This window comes from Arachis hypogaea, chromosome 18 (genome assembly GCF_003086295.3).
Source record: "Arachis hypogaea cultivar Tifrunner chromosome 18, arahy.Tifrunner.gnm2.J5K5, whole genome shotgun sequence".
Taxonomy (NCBI): Eukaryota; Viridiplantae; Streptophyta; class Magnoliopsida; order Fabales; family Fabaceae; genus Arachis; species Arachis hypogaea.
In genome coordinates this window covers 74,134,569-74,151,518 of record NC_092053.1, presented here as the reverse complement: position 1 = coordinate 74,151,518, position 16,950 = coordinate 74,134,569, and the positions used below count along the sequence as shown (strand labels likewise).

The 16,950-nt window shown below is 29.5% G+C and overlaps 1 protein-coding gene across 1 annotated transcript; it reads left to right on the top strand.

The window, feature by feature from the left end:
- The first annotated feature begins 6,142 nt into the window (after window positions 1-6,142).
- On the top strand, window positions 6,143-11,610 carry LOC140181388 (uncharacterized). The gene is made up of 8 exons (XM_072224940.1): window positions 6,143-6,153; window positions 6,232-6,376; window positions 10,251-10,311; window positions 10,400-10,484; window positions 10,588-10,720; window positions 10,831-10,988; window positions 11,183-11,306; window positions 11,410-11,610. Exons 1-8 carry the CDS (start codon window positions 6,143-6,145, stop codon window positions 11,608-11,610), a joined length of 918 nt encoding a protein of 305 aa, XP_072081041.1.
- Window positions 11,611-16,950: the final 5,340 nt, after the last annotated feature.

The following is a 16,950-nucleotide window of genomic DNA, read 5'->3' as shown; positions in this document are numbered from 1 at the left end:
CAATTAGATTAAGGAATTGGCAACTGCTCAAGTCAAGAGAGATTGAATTGCCAAGGAATTAGAATCCAATCACTTATGATTTGCCAAGAGACCAATAACTGCATGATTGAAGAGGAGATGAAAGCTATTGATCTTGAGAATACAACATCTATTGATCTCAATGATCTTTATTTACTTCCTGCACTTTATTTTCTTGCACTTTACTTTCTGGTACTTTACTTTTCTTACAATTTAAATTCCCAGTACTTTACATTCTTGTCATTTACTTTTTAGTTCTTTATTGCTTTCATTTAATTTCATGTCATTTACATGTCTTGCTCATCATCCAATTATGACCGTCTAACAAGAATAATCAATTAACTATTGTTTCCTTAATTCGTGAATCCTCGTGGGATCGACCTCACTCACCGTGAGTTTATTACTTGATAAGACCCAGTATACTTCTCGGTAGTTCTATGAAAAATTAATTTGTAAATTCCGTATCAGATGGACAGCCATGCAACTCCACGACGACATGGGCGTGCACGGTGGAGGGAAGAACAATGGACGTGCCCTTCCACTATCCTTTTGTGCGTAGGAGCTACACGGCAGAGGGAGTAGATCAATGACAGGGAGGACGTAGCAGCTGGAACTGATGGAGGGAAGCTACACGACGGCAAGGATTCTCAGAGCTCGTGATTCATGCCTTTGCTCTCCTAGGGTTTGCGCGAAAATGAGAAGAATGGGCTAGATTGTTTTTTATAAATATTTTAATAAACTGACCAAAATTCTATTTGCGGCGATTTAGACACCAAACTGCTGCTATTCTCATAAGTTTTTAACGAAGTATGAAAACATTACCAAAATCACTGTTATTCTGTCAATTTGCGGCAATTCCAGAAACCACCAACAATTTTCTACAGCGATTTATTGTTTATCTTGTTGTGCGGGACAAGTGCCCACTTCCTATCAAAGTAGGTTTCTTCCTAATTTGGTGGTAGATATATTACTTTCAACTAAATTTCATATAATAATAATAATAATAATAATAATAATAATAATAATAATAATAATAATAATAATAATATTTAAATCTAATTGTCATGTATCGTTAATATAAAAATATATGAATAATTCAATTATGTATAAGCATAAGAATTAAAAATATCTTTATTTATTTTATTAATTTATTTAATTTTTTCACAGGGAAAGGGGGTTGTTCTTTAAAATAATTAATAGTACTGAAACACAACCGACTGGTAAAAATTTGTGAATTATATTAGGATGAATTTTTGTGGACTATTATATAAGATTAAATTATTTTTATAAAATTTATTTATATAGTAAATTTTATATTTAGCAGTAAAAAAGTAATTTTCATTTAATAAAAAAGATGATTGCAGTTTTAAATAAAAAAAGAAGACATATTATATTATATAGTCTTATTAATATGTGTTTAAAGATATATTTTAAAAGTATTATAAAAAGTTATTTTATTAAATTATATTAAAAAAATAATTTTTTACATTATTATATATTAAATAAAAAAATCTAAAGGATTTTATTATTAAATTATTAAAATATAAATTTAAAATTCAAAATAACTCATTTTTATATTATATTCATTTATAAAACAAGAAAAAAATAATGGGTGTAAGAGTAATTAATAATAATATACATTCATTAATATTTGTTGACAATAATAGAAATAAATAATTTCGTAAATTGTGCTTAAATTTGTTATTAACACCGGTTGATTTTGGTTAATTAAGGTAGGGAATCGACATTTTATATTTGCACCAATAATCTCATACTACATAAAGATGGGTAGCGCGCATACCCCAAAAATAGTGTTGGGTAGCATAGAATCTACCTTTTATATTAGAATAAGGATTTTTATACATTTAATTTGATGTTCATCAGAGGTACTTTTATTTTAGAGATAAAGAAAGTAGACGAAAAAAAAAAAAAAAAAAACAACAACAACAACAATTTAAATAGTAGGTACCCGTATACTTTTTAAGTAGATATATGAATAAATTGTTATTTTTTATTACAAAAAAATTTAAATACTGACAATTTAACTATGCAAATATGTAATTATTAGCAATTAAAACCTATCATGATTGAAAATCATAATTTATTCTTGTGTGCAAAATAACATTCATTATAATATTTGAATAAATACTCAAATTATTTTTTAATGACCTTTAAATTAGATACTTTAGTTCAACAAATTTTTACTATTCTGGAAGTTTCTAAAAATTACTTCCGACAAATGGTCTCTTCATTGTTTTCAATAAATTTTTTAATGTACGTGATAATAAATAAATTCTTAATAAATTTTGTTATAAAATAATTACATTTTTAAAAAATTTCATTATAAGATAAATTAGTTTCTTTAAAATGATGAAAAAACCAATTTATTTGATGGAATAATTTAAGAATCAAAATATTTTAATCTATGAACCAATTTAGATTTAGGCGTTCAGTCATAAAAATTCTAGTTAAGCAACATATATATACTAACAAATTAAAGTATAGTAAGCTCCTCTAAAGATGCTCAATGATTAATATTACTCATCATGTCCGTTCAAGCCAATAAGGGAGGGATATATACATAGTGATAAGTGAGTGCCTCATGTTCCGAACAAATCATGAATTTGGTAAACGTTTTTCAAATTCATGTCTCCTTTGTGAATCTTAGAGAGAATTAAAGACACAAAATAAAATCAAAATCAAAATTATCAAGAAAGATATGTCGGTTATAGGTGGAGGAATGTCTTATCATCAAGCCATTGATTATGAATAAGAAATTCAGCGAAAACAATAGAAAAAGAGTGCCACACATTCTACTAAGATGCCTCCGTTGGATTATTTTAATTTATTAGAAATACACACTTTTTAATTGGTTGACTAATATTCTTTGAGTCTTATTTTTCAACAATTGTTGTAACCAAAATTAATATGAGGACAACATTCTTATTGCAAGCAATTTGGAAAGGTTTTTGGGTGACCCTATGTGTCTACACATTGGCACTGTACTTTATGGTTTCATAGTTATATTGTTCGATAGATCAGGTACCGGACGGTTCGGGTTGGTACTTCGATTGATGAGAGGGGGATTGCCTAGTTTTGGGTTGCCGGGTTTAAGGGAGTGCAGCCGACGTCACGAGCTCTTCGTATGAAGAAGGGGGGGTGTTACCTGCAAAGACACTCTGATGCTCTAGTAAGCAAAGTGTGCAGGCGAAAAAGAGTGAGCGGTATGTGACGTATCTTGGGGGAAGGACAGGACCTTTCCCATATATACTATGTCAGAGGTGGGCCCATTAAGAACAGACCCACCTTCCTTGATGCTTCCTTTCCACAGCTGTAGCGTAGCTGTCAGAGACGCGTGTCCGGGTCGGCGACTGAGCGTCTTGCTCCTGACCGTCCGGATCGGATGGTGCTCGGATTGAGCCAGCTCGCTAGTGATTTGGGCCAGGCCGTAACATATATTATGGGGATCATGTAAGTAGGATATGGTGGCATATCAATGTTGCAATCATAGCAATTTTTTATTTTGTCAACAATTGTAGCAATTTATATGGGATCAAAAGTCTAGCACTAACTATTAGTCCAAGTAAGAAAGGATAATGCAACCCCAGTGGACATGGAAAGATTCTTCTATGTTTCCCTGATCGGAAAATTAAACAATTACCAAATTTTTGTCTTATTACCCAATGTTATTTCTTCCGTTGTTACTATATCGTCATTATTATTGTTATATATATATAAAAGATGTTAAAATTGTTTCAAGAGAATTTTTAATGTAGAAAATGGATAAATCTCAATTTTTTTTCTTTTAATTTTTGTACCTCCTAAAAAATGGATCAATTTCAAATTTTTTCTTTCAATTGTTTTAAAGTGTGATTTTTATTCACTGATATATTTTTTTTATCTCACTTAAACATTATATAATAAAAGATCATACTTTACAAAAAAAAAAAAAATCCATTTCTGTACATTCGAAATTGACACTAATAAAAGGTACTAAAGAAAACAAAATGCATTCAAATTGGTTTATACATTAGATAGGAAAACAGTCGTTGGATTTCGATTATTTTTATATTCAAAACTGACATAAGCTTTTTGTGTTCATATTTAGATTATTGGTTGTTTAACTTCTTTTACTTTTCTAGAATATATTAAATAATAAAATTATAAACACGAGAAGGTTATATTCATATTCAACATGGAATGATTTTTTTTTCCCACTTATTGATAATGAAAGGCTTTCAAATGAAACGACGTGGACCAAATCTATTCTATTATATAAAAATCGGAAATCGGATGTCTGCACTTAATGATGGAGCCGACGTGGCATGCTTCGGAGAGTATTTTCCGATTTAATTGATTTGATTTGATTTGATTATATATTTAAATATTAATATAATTAATATAATTTATTATAATTAATATAATTCATATAATTTATTATAATTTATATTACTTAATTAATTATACTGCATTAATTATAATTTGTCATATTAGTGAATTAGTCGTTTTATTTATAAAGTCTAAAATAAAATAAATAAATTATTATTTATTCTAATTAAATTTGTTTATATATTACATATGAATTAACATTAATTTATAATACATTAACTTATAATCCAACTAATTGGATCAGACCGGTATCCAGCCCGTTTGCCTAAAGTGACGTCATTTCGAAGAGTGAAAGGAATAACGTGTTGCTGCTTCTTGGTCTCCCTCTTCTCTTTTGTTACTTTCATTCATTTCTTCATTCAAAGAAAAACAAAAAGGGAAAACCCTAGCTAGCCTCCACCGCCGCCGAACGGAGTAACTGGTTGCCGCCGTCCGTGGCTGTCCAAGGAGTCTCTCTTTGTACTGTCGGTGTTTTCCAAGTCAAATCTCCTGTTCGATGTCTTCTTCCTCACTCGACGCCCATCCTCGTCGGATTCTTCCTACTCGCGGTCGTCTTGTCGCCATCGTCTCGGCGTCATTGTCTTAAAGGTCAGTGGTTTTGGTGTGCACCTGTTCTTCGATTTTCATTTTATTCTCTGAATCTCTGTTCTTTAATCAACAAATTATTGAATGATTTTGGGTTCTGGATCTGTTGTACTGCTGCTGCTTTGTGTTTTTGTAAAATTTGTAGATGATTATTTGATTATTCAGGGTTGTGTATTTTGTGTTTTGTGTTTTAGATTACACAGAAAAAAATCAATTACTTGGAACACTTGCACACAAACATGCCCAGTCCTAACAGCAGCTTGCCAATGGATTCTTTATTGGGTCCTTCCCCTTTTCTTAGAACCTTGGTTGTAATCATGGTGATTCTTTAAACTAATTCATTAATATATGTAATTTAAAACCCTAATCCCAAATTGCTTGCGACCTATGTATAATTAATTTTATCATACAATTGATCCTATTTTTAATACCTCTTTTCAAGTAATTTTTTGAATTTTGTCTAAATCTTATATTTTTTTGTAATTTGTCTTATGTTGCAATATTTTTTTCTAGGAGTCAATGAAAATCAATGCCTCATATTTTAATTTATAGAAAATATGATACTATGCTCTCAACACAATCTTTGGTCATACTGAAGGTACTGTTAACAAACTTTTTGAAAATTATATCAGATTAAGAAACAAAAAATTGGTGCTATATATCAAATTTAATTCTCATACCTCCTTTATTCTCTACCTCTTGAAATGTCAATATCTATGATATAAAATTATTTGACAACATACAAAAATAAAATAATTTCATGCCTTTTTGAAACTTCTTCTAATTTACTGTACCTAATTAGTGTATGTAAATATGGTGATTTCCTCTTCAGCATATATTGCTTCTTATTTTGATTTTTCAGAATTAAACTCAATGAAACACAATAAATGTTGGCCGTTAATTTCTATCCTAATTTTGATAATTATTTTATTGATATTATTCAGATTCTTTAATCCTGAATAGTTCAAAAAATTTTTCTTTTTTTTAATTGGATTTTAATAGAAACGTAAAGATTCTTGCAATCCTTACCACTACTGGGGCTGAACAGTGCTGTGACTCTCTATAAGTATAGCATAGGTGATCACCACACTTACTCTTTCTTTATACAGAAATTCATAATATTTGAGTAATTTTGTAGTGACAGGTAGCAATGGCAGCTAGGTGAGTTCATGTGCCATGTGGATTGTTTCACAATAATTTTTTTTATCTTTCACTAAATATGAGGTCCTTAATTTTTAGGTATGATCTCATCAAGTGTATTAATGCTGGTCCAGCGCATAAGGTGTGGAAGCTCAAAGTACGTGTCATTAGGCTTTGGACCGTTTCTCAATTTGCAAAATCTGGGATGAAGGCACCTATTGAGATGGTTATCCTTGATGAAGAGGTAAAATTTTCTCTTTGCATTTCAGATTTATTTTGGTAATGACTGAGCAATAAACCTCATTTATCTATGACTCTATAAAATTAATGCATTCAGGGGGATGCAATTCAATAAGCTGTGAAAGACATATTTGTTCCTATCTTCGAGGGCTTACTCGCTGAAGGCAACGTGTATGTAGTCACTAATTTTGGAGTTGCTTTGAATACCATCAAGTTCAAGCCTACTAGACACGAATTTAGAATCCACTTCAAGAGGGACACGATTGTGCGTCCGGTACAAGATTCTTCGTTTCCATTGAACGGATTCAATTTTCTTCCGTTCAAAACAATTCAATTAGAGTCTAGAAAAGATGGTTATTTAGTTGATAAGTACTTTGTTAAATTAATCTATAATGCATGTGTTGTTTAATTTTTTTGGGTCTAATTTTTTATTTCTATATATTGTTTTGCACCATTTGCTGTCTTTTTTATTATGAGCATATAGTGGCCAGATATGGATTCTAAAGATGGTTGTTGCTATTCCTCTCAAGTCTCACATATTATAGATTCATATAATTTTCGTGAAATTTATTTAAGTAAAATTTGCTTCTCTTTTTATCTTCTAACCAAATATACACCCCAAGAACTTATAGGGTCTAACCCATAAGAAATTAGTTATTACCCATGGAAAATAGTTAAGCTTTATTTTGGACTTTTGCCGTGAATGTTAGCTTTGTATCCTTTGAATTGATTGAAAATTTTTACATAATATAATATAATATATTATGACAGAGCATGTCTTATTTTTAAAATTTGTTTCATTAAGAAATTATATTAAGGAAGAATTTTTTTATTATTCCCTTCCTATAACAATTATTCCCTTGCTGTAATTTTATATTAAGAAATAATATAATTTCTAACTCAGTTAAATATTGTTTCATTTAAATTTTGTTTAATAAAAAAATTTATATAATTTTCTGTATTATCCTTATAATGTCCTATAACAATTAAATACTATTTTAAAAATTAATGTGTCTTATTTTTATTTAAATTCTGTATTCAAAAATTTCATTAAGAAAATATAATTTTTTTAAGGCAAAATAATTTATCAATCTGATTTTATTACATAATATGTCTATATTTTAATGTATGTTATTTGAATTGGCTGATGCGTCATTTTTTGTTATGGGTATAGGTATAGGACTAAAAAAAATTGTATTATTTATTGACTTTGTATTTATTGATCTGATTGTTTATATTTATCAATCTGATTATTTATATTTATTACATAATTGATATTGGCTTTGTTTTCTATTATTATGCGTTTTATTTTAACACATCTAAATACAGATTTCATATATATAGCAACTAAATAATTAGTACCTTTAAAGGTATCGTTGGTAAGGAGTACTAACCTATTTGTTAGATTAATCTATAATGCATGTGTTGTTTAATTTTTTGAGGTCTAATTTTTTAATCCTATATATTGTTTTGCACCATTTGCTGTCTTTTTTATTATGAGCATATAGTGGTCAGATATGGATTCAATTGATGGTTGTTGCTATTCCTCTTAAGTCTCAAGTATTATAGATTCATATAATTTTCGTGAAATTTATTTAAGTAAAATTTGCTTCTCTTTTTATCTTCTAACCAAATATACACTCCAAGAGCTTATAGGGTCTAACCCATGAGAAATTAGTTATTACCCATGAAAAAGAGTTAGACTTTATTTTGGACTTTTGCCGTGAATGTTAGCTTTGTATCCTTTGAATTGATTAAAAATTTTTACATAATATAATATAATATATTATGACGGAGCATGTCTTATTTTTAAAATTTGTTTCATTAAGAAATTATATTAAGGAAGAATTTTTTTATTATTCCCTTCCTGTAACAATTATTCCCTTGCTATAATTTTATATTAAGAAATAATATAATTTCTAACTCAATTAAATATTGTTTTATTTAAATTTTGTTTAATAAAAAAATTTATTTAATTTTCTGTATTATTCTTATAATGTCCTATAACAATTAAATAGTACTTTAAAAATTAATGTGTCTTATTTTTATTTAAATTCTGTATTAAAAAATTTCATTGAGAAAATATAATTTTTTTTTTAGGCAAAATAATTTATCAATATGATTTTATTACATAATATGTCTATATTCAATGTATGTCATTTGAATTGGTTGATGCATTATTTTTGTTATAGGTATAGGACTAAAAAAATTGTATTATTTATTGGCTTTGTATTTATTAGTCAGATTGTTTATATTTATCAATCTGATTGTTTATATTTATTACATAATTGTTATTGGCTTTGATTTCTATTATTATGCGTTTTATTTTAACACATCAAAATACAGATTTCATATACATAGCAACTAAAGAATTAGTACCCTTAATGGTATCGTTGGTAAGGAGTACTAACCTATTTGTTAGATTAATCTATAATGCATGTGTTGTTTAATTTTTTGAGGTCTAATTTTTTAATCCGATATATTATTTTGCACCATTTGCTGTCTTTTTTATTATGAGCATATAGTGGCCAGATATGGATTCAATTGATGGTTGTTGCTATTCCTCTCAAGTCTCAAGTATTATAGATTCATATAATTTTCGTGAAATTTATTTAAGTAAAATTTGCTTCTCTTTTTATCTTTTAACCAAATATACACTCCAAGAGCTTATAGGGTCTAACCCATGAGAAATTAGTTATTACCATGAAAAAGAGTTATACTTTATTTTGGGCTTTTGCCATGAATGTTAGCTTTATATCCTTTGAATTGATTGAAAATTTTTACATAATATAATATAATATATTATGACAGAACATGTCTTATTTTTAAAATTTGTTTCATTAAGGAAGAATTTTTTTATTATTCCCTTCCTGTAACAATTATTCCCTTGCTATAATTTTATATTAAGAAATAATATAATTTCTAACTCAATTAAATATTGTTTCATTTAAATTTTGTTTAATAAAAAATTTTATTTAATTTTCTGTATTGTCTTTATAATGTCCTATAACAATTAAACAGTACTTTAAAAATTAATGTGTCTTATTTTTATTTAAATTCTGTATTAAAAAATTTCATTGAGAAAATATAATTTTTTTAGGCAAAATAATTTATCAATTTGATTTTATTACATAATATATCTATATTCAATGTATGTCATTTGAATTGGCTGATGCGTTATTTTTGTTATAGGTATAGGACCAAAAAAATTGTATTATTTATTAACTTTGTGTTTATTAATCTGATTGTTTATATTTATCAATCTGATTGTTTATATTTATTACATAATTGTTATTGGCTTTGATTTCTATTATTATGCGTTTTATTTTAACACATCAAAATACAGATTTCATATATATAGCAACTAAAGAATTAGTACCCTTAATGGTATCGTTGGTAAGGAGTACTAACCTATTTATTTTTTGTTTTTTCATGAACTTCGATTTCTAGGCCCTAACTATTTATTAACAGTCTTTTATATTTTTATTTTTAAGAAAATTAAAAAAATCTGATTTCAACATGGATGAAACTTTGGAAAAAAATGTGTCATTTTTGGAGAAATATCTGAGCAGATAGAGTTTTGTTAATGGAAAGATTGGTGCCTTTATTTTGTAGATGTGATAGGTCAGCTTGCCTCAAAAGGTAACTTGGTCGAATTCACCCGGGACGGGAAGCCGTCAAGTTATATCACCATAGAACTTGATGATCTTGAGTAATGCTTAATATCTTTTTGATAGTGGCTTTTATTTTAAAATCATATTTTGAAATTTTGTGCCTGTCTTTACTCTACAATAATTGCTATTTCTTATAGGGGTGGACAGAAATTTAGGGTAACGTTGTGGTAGTCTTTTGCTTTTGATTTGCTCAAATATCTGGAGGAACACCCGTGTCTTACCTATGTGGTTATTCTCCAAATGGGCAAAATGAAATTTTATAGTGGTTTGTTTATTTTACTGCTATTTGAATGCATGTTTTGTGTCATCATATGCATCTAGTATTTTCTTTAATTTGTTATGTCTTTTTGTAGGGGTCATGGGTGTTTCCAACACAAACTACAATTCGAAACTGTTTATCAATGTTGAGTTTCCAGCTGTCAGGGATTTCTTTGCAAGGTACAGTGTATAGATCAGTAGTGTGGCCAGCAGAATATTTATACAAGGCTTTTGATTATTTAACTATTAGCAAATTTCATAAATTATTATTTAAAAATTCAAGGGTGAACAAATTGGATCCTGTTGACGGACAAGGCATAATGCCGCTAGTCTGTGATCAACCTGTTTCAGTTGAGGAAGATTTTTTGCGTCTGTCAGTCTACAAAACAATTGCCGAGATAAAGGAGCATAATCAGGTAAAATCCTTTCTTTATTACTCTTCCTTTTTTTTCATTATATTAGTTCTAATGTTTGTTGGATCATAATCTCAATTGTTGTGTTGTACCCTTGCATCCATCGATTTTAGGATGCTGTATTTGTTACAGCCGGGACGATTAAAGAAGTTGAGACCGAGTTTGGTTGGTGGTACAAAGGATGTAAGAAGTGTCATCGTGGCTTAAGGGAACTTGAGCAAAGATGTTTCTGTCCCAATTGCATTAGAGACTACGGGTTCTATGAGCCAAGGTATGACTCACGATACTTCTTTAACATAAGGATTATTTTAAACTATTCTACCGTGTGGGATGGAGACTCTTGGATAAGCCATTAAAAAACTATTTGCATCCAATTCAATAATAACATAGTATAGACACTCTGACTATTGGTATAATTTATGTAGTATATTGTTCTTGGATTGTATATTTTCTGGTGAATAATAGGTACAGCATCCACATAAGGGTGATAGACCACACCGATGCTGCCTCTTTTATTTTGTTCGATGGAAAAGCTGCAAAGTTTCTTGGAGTTTTTGCTAATGACCTTAGACAGTCTTGTGTGACTAAGGTTTGATGTCATATTCATTTTTTTGTGTTAATTGTTTTGCACTATACCTTAATTTTTATTATTTATGAGAGCATGAATGAACTTTTTTCCGCTAAATTTGAAGGGTGTTGAGAAAAATTCCTGTCCCGAAGAGATTAATAAGCTTAGGGATATTAAGTTCATCTTCAAAGTGCAACTCAAGATGAGGAATCTGAACTCTTATGAACCATATGTGATTCATGTGCTGAGAATGACTAATGAGAATTCTCTGGTCTCTGCTTTCCTGGATAAATACAATTCTGACCCTGTAACCCCCTTTGGCTAATAACTTTCTCTTTTGTTTCCGTATTGCAAAAACAGATCAACAAGATTTTGATGATGTCTTTTTATTGAATCAATTGTTTTGTAGGGCCTTTCACAACTAGAAAATAGATTAATACAGACAGATTTACAGATGGATTTAGTCTTTATTACAGACAAATTTTTGGTTACCGACGGATTTTGTCCCTCTGTAAAAGCCCCGTCGGAAATTATTTACTGACGGATTTTTTTCCGTCGGAAAATTACAGACGAATTTTTACCAGTTACCGACGAATTTTTTTCTGTAAATTTTGTATCCATTTCCCAAAGGCGACGAACTTTCTGACGGATTTTCCGTCTGTAATTACATATGGATTTTCTGACGGATTTTCAGAGAAATTTTCCGTCTGTAATTTGAACCTTAGAAAATTATCTCACACTATGATTACAGACAGAAAATCCGTCTGTAAATCCGTTGGTAAAGTAAAATAGAAAATTTTTAAAATTTTTTCATTGCAAAATGAATACTTTAGGTTTATTTTTTAAATTTCCTCCATCAAATACACTGTAAATTGAAAAAAGAAAGAGGCCAAAAATCATATAGATGAACATAATATTCATTACATGATACCTATAAAATTGGATGTTATTTTTCAATATCATTGGCCAATATCTCACTATCTCAATAAAAAGATACCCAAAAAAATAAACCATTGACAGAACTATAACTATTTACATTACTCATTGACACTACTAGTTCCTTCATTTTTAACAATTTAAACAAACAAGATTTTATATTGATCCTATTCCTTTTAGATTGCATGATGGTGACTTGCTCAGAGCCATTGACAAATACACCTCCTGGATCTCCTTGTGGTTGTGTGTGGCCACTTCAAGTTAAACTCCACATCAGCATTGCAAGTTAAACTCCATTTCAAATACACCTCCTGGACCTCTTTCAATTGAAGGGCGCAATATAGATTTACCTCAACAAGGACCTTTGCCTTCTTTGATTTAAGATCGACAGAATCCTTTTAAGATGGTATATGAACATCAATAACAAATATTGTTAGGCTATAAGAAAGAAATATTTATGTATAAACAACAGCAATTATAAACCATGACCATTTATTTCTACAGTTCCCTTTTGCAATTGATAACCTACACCTGAATCCACTTAAGACTATGTAACTTTATTGATAACCTCAAAACACCTATATATGAACACCTTTACACTTTTTTGCCATTGAGGAAGATGAAGACCATCATAATATGTTCCTTATTATCACAATGTGCATATATAATATACAAGTAACTTCCCTAGTATTAACGTGTAGGAAATAATGGTTAAATTCAAACATGACCATTGATGGCATATTTGTAGTTAATCAAGCATTAAATCACTACAATGACAATACCTATTGAGTTGCTCTTTCTTGCAGATATCAAAATCATGTTAAGGGCTGACTATGATGCTCAACACTCACCTGAAAATTGGAAACTAAAAGCCCTTTATCACAGGTTGAAGCTTATCAAATCCATTTATGTTTTCCTTCACAAAATTTCAAAAAAACGAACCAACAAAAAGTAGAACAAAAATTTGAACCTCTATCTGAGCACCTAGGTTAGTGTCAAAAATCTAGTATCGCTTTTTAACAAGCTGAGTAAGGGAACCATCCTTTGGTCCAGTATAATATAATGGAAATTAAAAAGAAAAAAATTAGTATGATGTTGCTGGCTTTTATACCTCTTTGAATTATCCTAGTTTTTTAATTTTCATGCAGGTAAACCAATCCAATAAGATGTTGCTGGCTTTTATACCACATATAATTATCTTGCTTTGATTCAAAGCTTAAGCGAGTTTCCACCAATTTAAATCAATCAGTCTCAGCATAACTAACTAAGTTCACATGTTGGACAAGAGAGGCATTACCTGTAGGTAGTTACAAAGTAATGAAGAGGCATTACCTTTGATTGGATGGAAGCAAAGGTGGCCGTCCTGCCATTCTGAGATAAATTGCTGCATCAATTGTTGTTATCTGCATTGAGAAAGGGAAAATGATAGATAAATTCCAAATAATAAGTATAGAATTACATGAATGCTACACAAGAATTTCGGAGGAAAAAATATACATATTCCAAATTCAGTTCTAAATTCAGGATCAATAAATTGCAGGTGATTCATTAGTAAGACATATGGAATAGAAGAATTGCAGCTAATAGAGCTCTAAGCAGATCACTAAGTTCAACCTTTGTAAAGCATAATCCATAATCATATTCTCTTAGAAGGATCACTATCACACTGCAGCAAGAAGCAGCAGCAAAAGAAAAAAGATAGTGCAGCGAAAAGAAACACCAAAAATTGAAAAACCTAATTACTAAAATCAAACTAATTACTAAAATCAGAAAAAAACAAATCTAACTAAACCTAATCTAATCAAAACCTAAAAATCCACTCATCAGAAAACAAAGCTAACGAAACTAATTACTAAATCAAACTAACTAAACAAAATTAATTGAACTCAACAAAAATTAAAAGAATTTTGAAACCAAAACCAAAACGGCTTGGACAAAATAGCTTGGAACCTTCCTTGAAAAGCTTCATTTACTTTAGCTTGGACAAAATAGCTTCATCTACTAAGAAATTACCTTCTCAATCATATCTGCTCCAATGAATTCTGTGATTCCAACAGTAGCAGCCATGTTTGATGTTTCTTCTCTGCTTTGCTTGCTTGGTTTCTTCAATTTCATCTTTCTTAGAAGTTAGAACCCTGGTTTCATTCAAAACAGTAGAATTCATCTAATGTTCACATGGCATTTGTTAATGAGACTATGTGATATTATAACTCAGAAGAAGAATGAGGGAACTAGCCCAGAAAACACTTGCTTCTTAGAGTAAAAAACTATATACTCACCAAATGCTTATGCCATGTCATTCCTAAGAGGCCATCTCTGTCAGTGAATACACGTTCAGCCATCATAAGTCTATCATTCACATCTCTCACTTTCATTTGGTACTCTTTCCATGTTCTCCAACCTTTACTTGCTTCTATTTCCTAAATAAAAAGAAAAACAAAAGAAAAGAAACATTTTGATATCATTAGAGTTAACTGAGATGGAGTTTAACGTGACATAAACTGAAAAAGGAAATTGAATGCCACCAACCTGCAACATGCCTATGAAACATAGGATCTCCAAATTTCTGCATCCAGATGAAATCATCATACAGTGAGTGGTATACTGGATAATCTGCAGAGAGAGTATTATTAACGCATCCGAATCTTAGTGATTAAATTAGTGTTATGTACCTCCTCCAAAGGCTATATCAATTGATGGAATTCCCACATGGTGCACAAAAGGTTTATAATCTGATCCTCCACCACCTAATCTTCCAATCTTTCCATGTAAAGAAATAGTTCATGATTATATATAGATGTTCAAGTTATGCTACTATTTTAAAGTTCAATCAATCACATACTGATCACTGGCCAATTTGTTGAAACTAAAAGAATAGTAAATTGCATGCTTCTACTTTAGTAATTAGGTATATAACTTTAGGAATAATTCATGTTTAGTAGCAGGTAGCAATAACTTTAGGAAATTCATGAAAAATCCAATTCTAATGGAATGCCTTTCAAATTTAGTAGACATGTACCTGACATACCTAAGTTTTAATTGTAACAAGTTTAAGATTAATATCATTTCACATGAGAAAGATACATAATTAGGAATATGGTTCTGTTTTTAAGGTTAGCTTTTCTAAAATTTAGCAAGTTTTACGGACACAAATTAAAGTAGCCTTATATTACTTTGGGCTGATCTAGCACAAACCTAAGTTGATCTTGTAATTTTAAACACTAATTATATATGTAACTATGATTATTAGCACTTGGGAATTTTCCTAAACTAATTTCATGATGTGAGGCTAAACAGGACGAGGACAGCACTATTCTCTTTCTTCAATGAATTAACTGTACCTGTAAACAAGAACTAAATTCATTCAAATCTCGAAATTCTTTAAAATTGATCACGATAGGATGGAAAAATTAAAAGAAACATTAAGTCTGTTTGGTAGAAAAAATGTAAACTCACTTTATCTTAATTTTTGCTTCAACATTTATGATTAAAAATAACTTCACATCATTTAATAGTAATATTATGGCAAAAAGATCAAGAAAGCGAATATATACAGTAAGAAAAGATAAAGAGGATAGTTTTATATGATTAATATAATTTATTTAAAATAAAGACCTTTCTTAATATGAAAATATGGCAGTTAAATATTATTAGTTATTAATTTCCGTTATTAGTTATTAGGTCGAACATGAACAATTGTTTGAAGAGAACGGATAATAGTGAACTAGAAAAAGCTGATATATGTTTGAATGAAAATGAATTCCAAATAGAAAGTAAAAGTTACCATGATTATGCATTTGACATTCTCCTTTGTTAGTGTGATGCAGTTCTGCAAATCATCATCAGATTTGTTATTTAACTTATTTCATTAAAAATTACCGTACATATTTTTCCCAAAATTTCATACAAGTTGGCGCCAATCTGCTGAATTTTCTGCAGCAAGCAATTTAACAACTTTATATGCCAAATTTTGCATCAAAGCTTTTAACATTCCTAAAACCACAAGAGCTCAAATTTAAACATTCACACAATTAATGAAATTTCAGGACCTCAACAAAATAAGAATTTTCAGCATCTTATCACTAGCAATCATATATCAATTTCATCAATATAACAATCAAATCACCAAACACAGCCAAAATCTCTTTGTTGATCAAATACACAAGACTTTTCCTATTTCTCCTTTCTCTAATTTTAAATCCTTATTTTATTGAGGGAACCAATGGTTGCAATAATACATTAGCCAAACAAGAGAGAAAACAAAGTCAGAGATTCATATAACTCATCTAAAAGAAAACGTGGCAATAAGCAAGAGCAGCAAGCAAAGACAAATTAGAGTAATATAATATTAAGCAGCAGCCAAGAAAAGAAGCACATGCTCCTAACTTGATCCACTCATTTTCAGATCCAATCATACACAATAATATTTTATTTCAATATAAACAAAGAATAAAATTAAAGAAAGAAATGAAAGGACACACATACATTTTTGAATCATGCATGTATATACACTGAAAAATCAAAACACATAACATAATTAAGGATAGAGAATTAAGGCCACAAACTAAAAAGAAAAGAAAAGCAGTAGTGTAGTAAAGTGATCTAAAAAATAATAAGGTAAATAGTGAAAGTAGTTAGAAGTAGATGGATAATAAATTAACAACAACAACAATAATAATATAATATAGTACTGTAACCGTGTAAGCTTATAACCATAGAGTATGCTATA

Excerpts from the sequence above, each read along its gene's own strand:
- LOC140181388 (XM_072224940.1), top strand. Across the intron at positions 10,485-10,587 it reads GTCAGGGATTTCTTTGCAAG|GGTGAACAAATTGGATCCTG; the intron begins GTACAGTGTATA and ends TAAAAATTCAAG. Across the intron at positions 11,307-11,409 it reads GACAGTCTTGTGTGACTAAG|GGTGTTGAGAAAAATTCCTG; the intron begins GTTTGATGTCAT and ends CTAAATTTGAAG.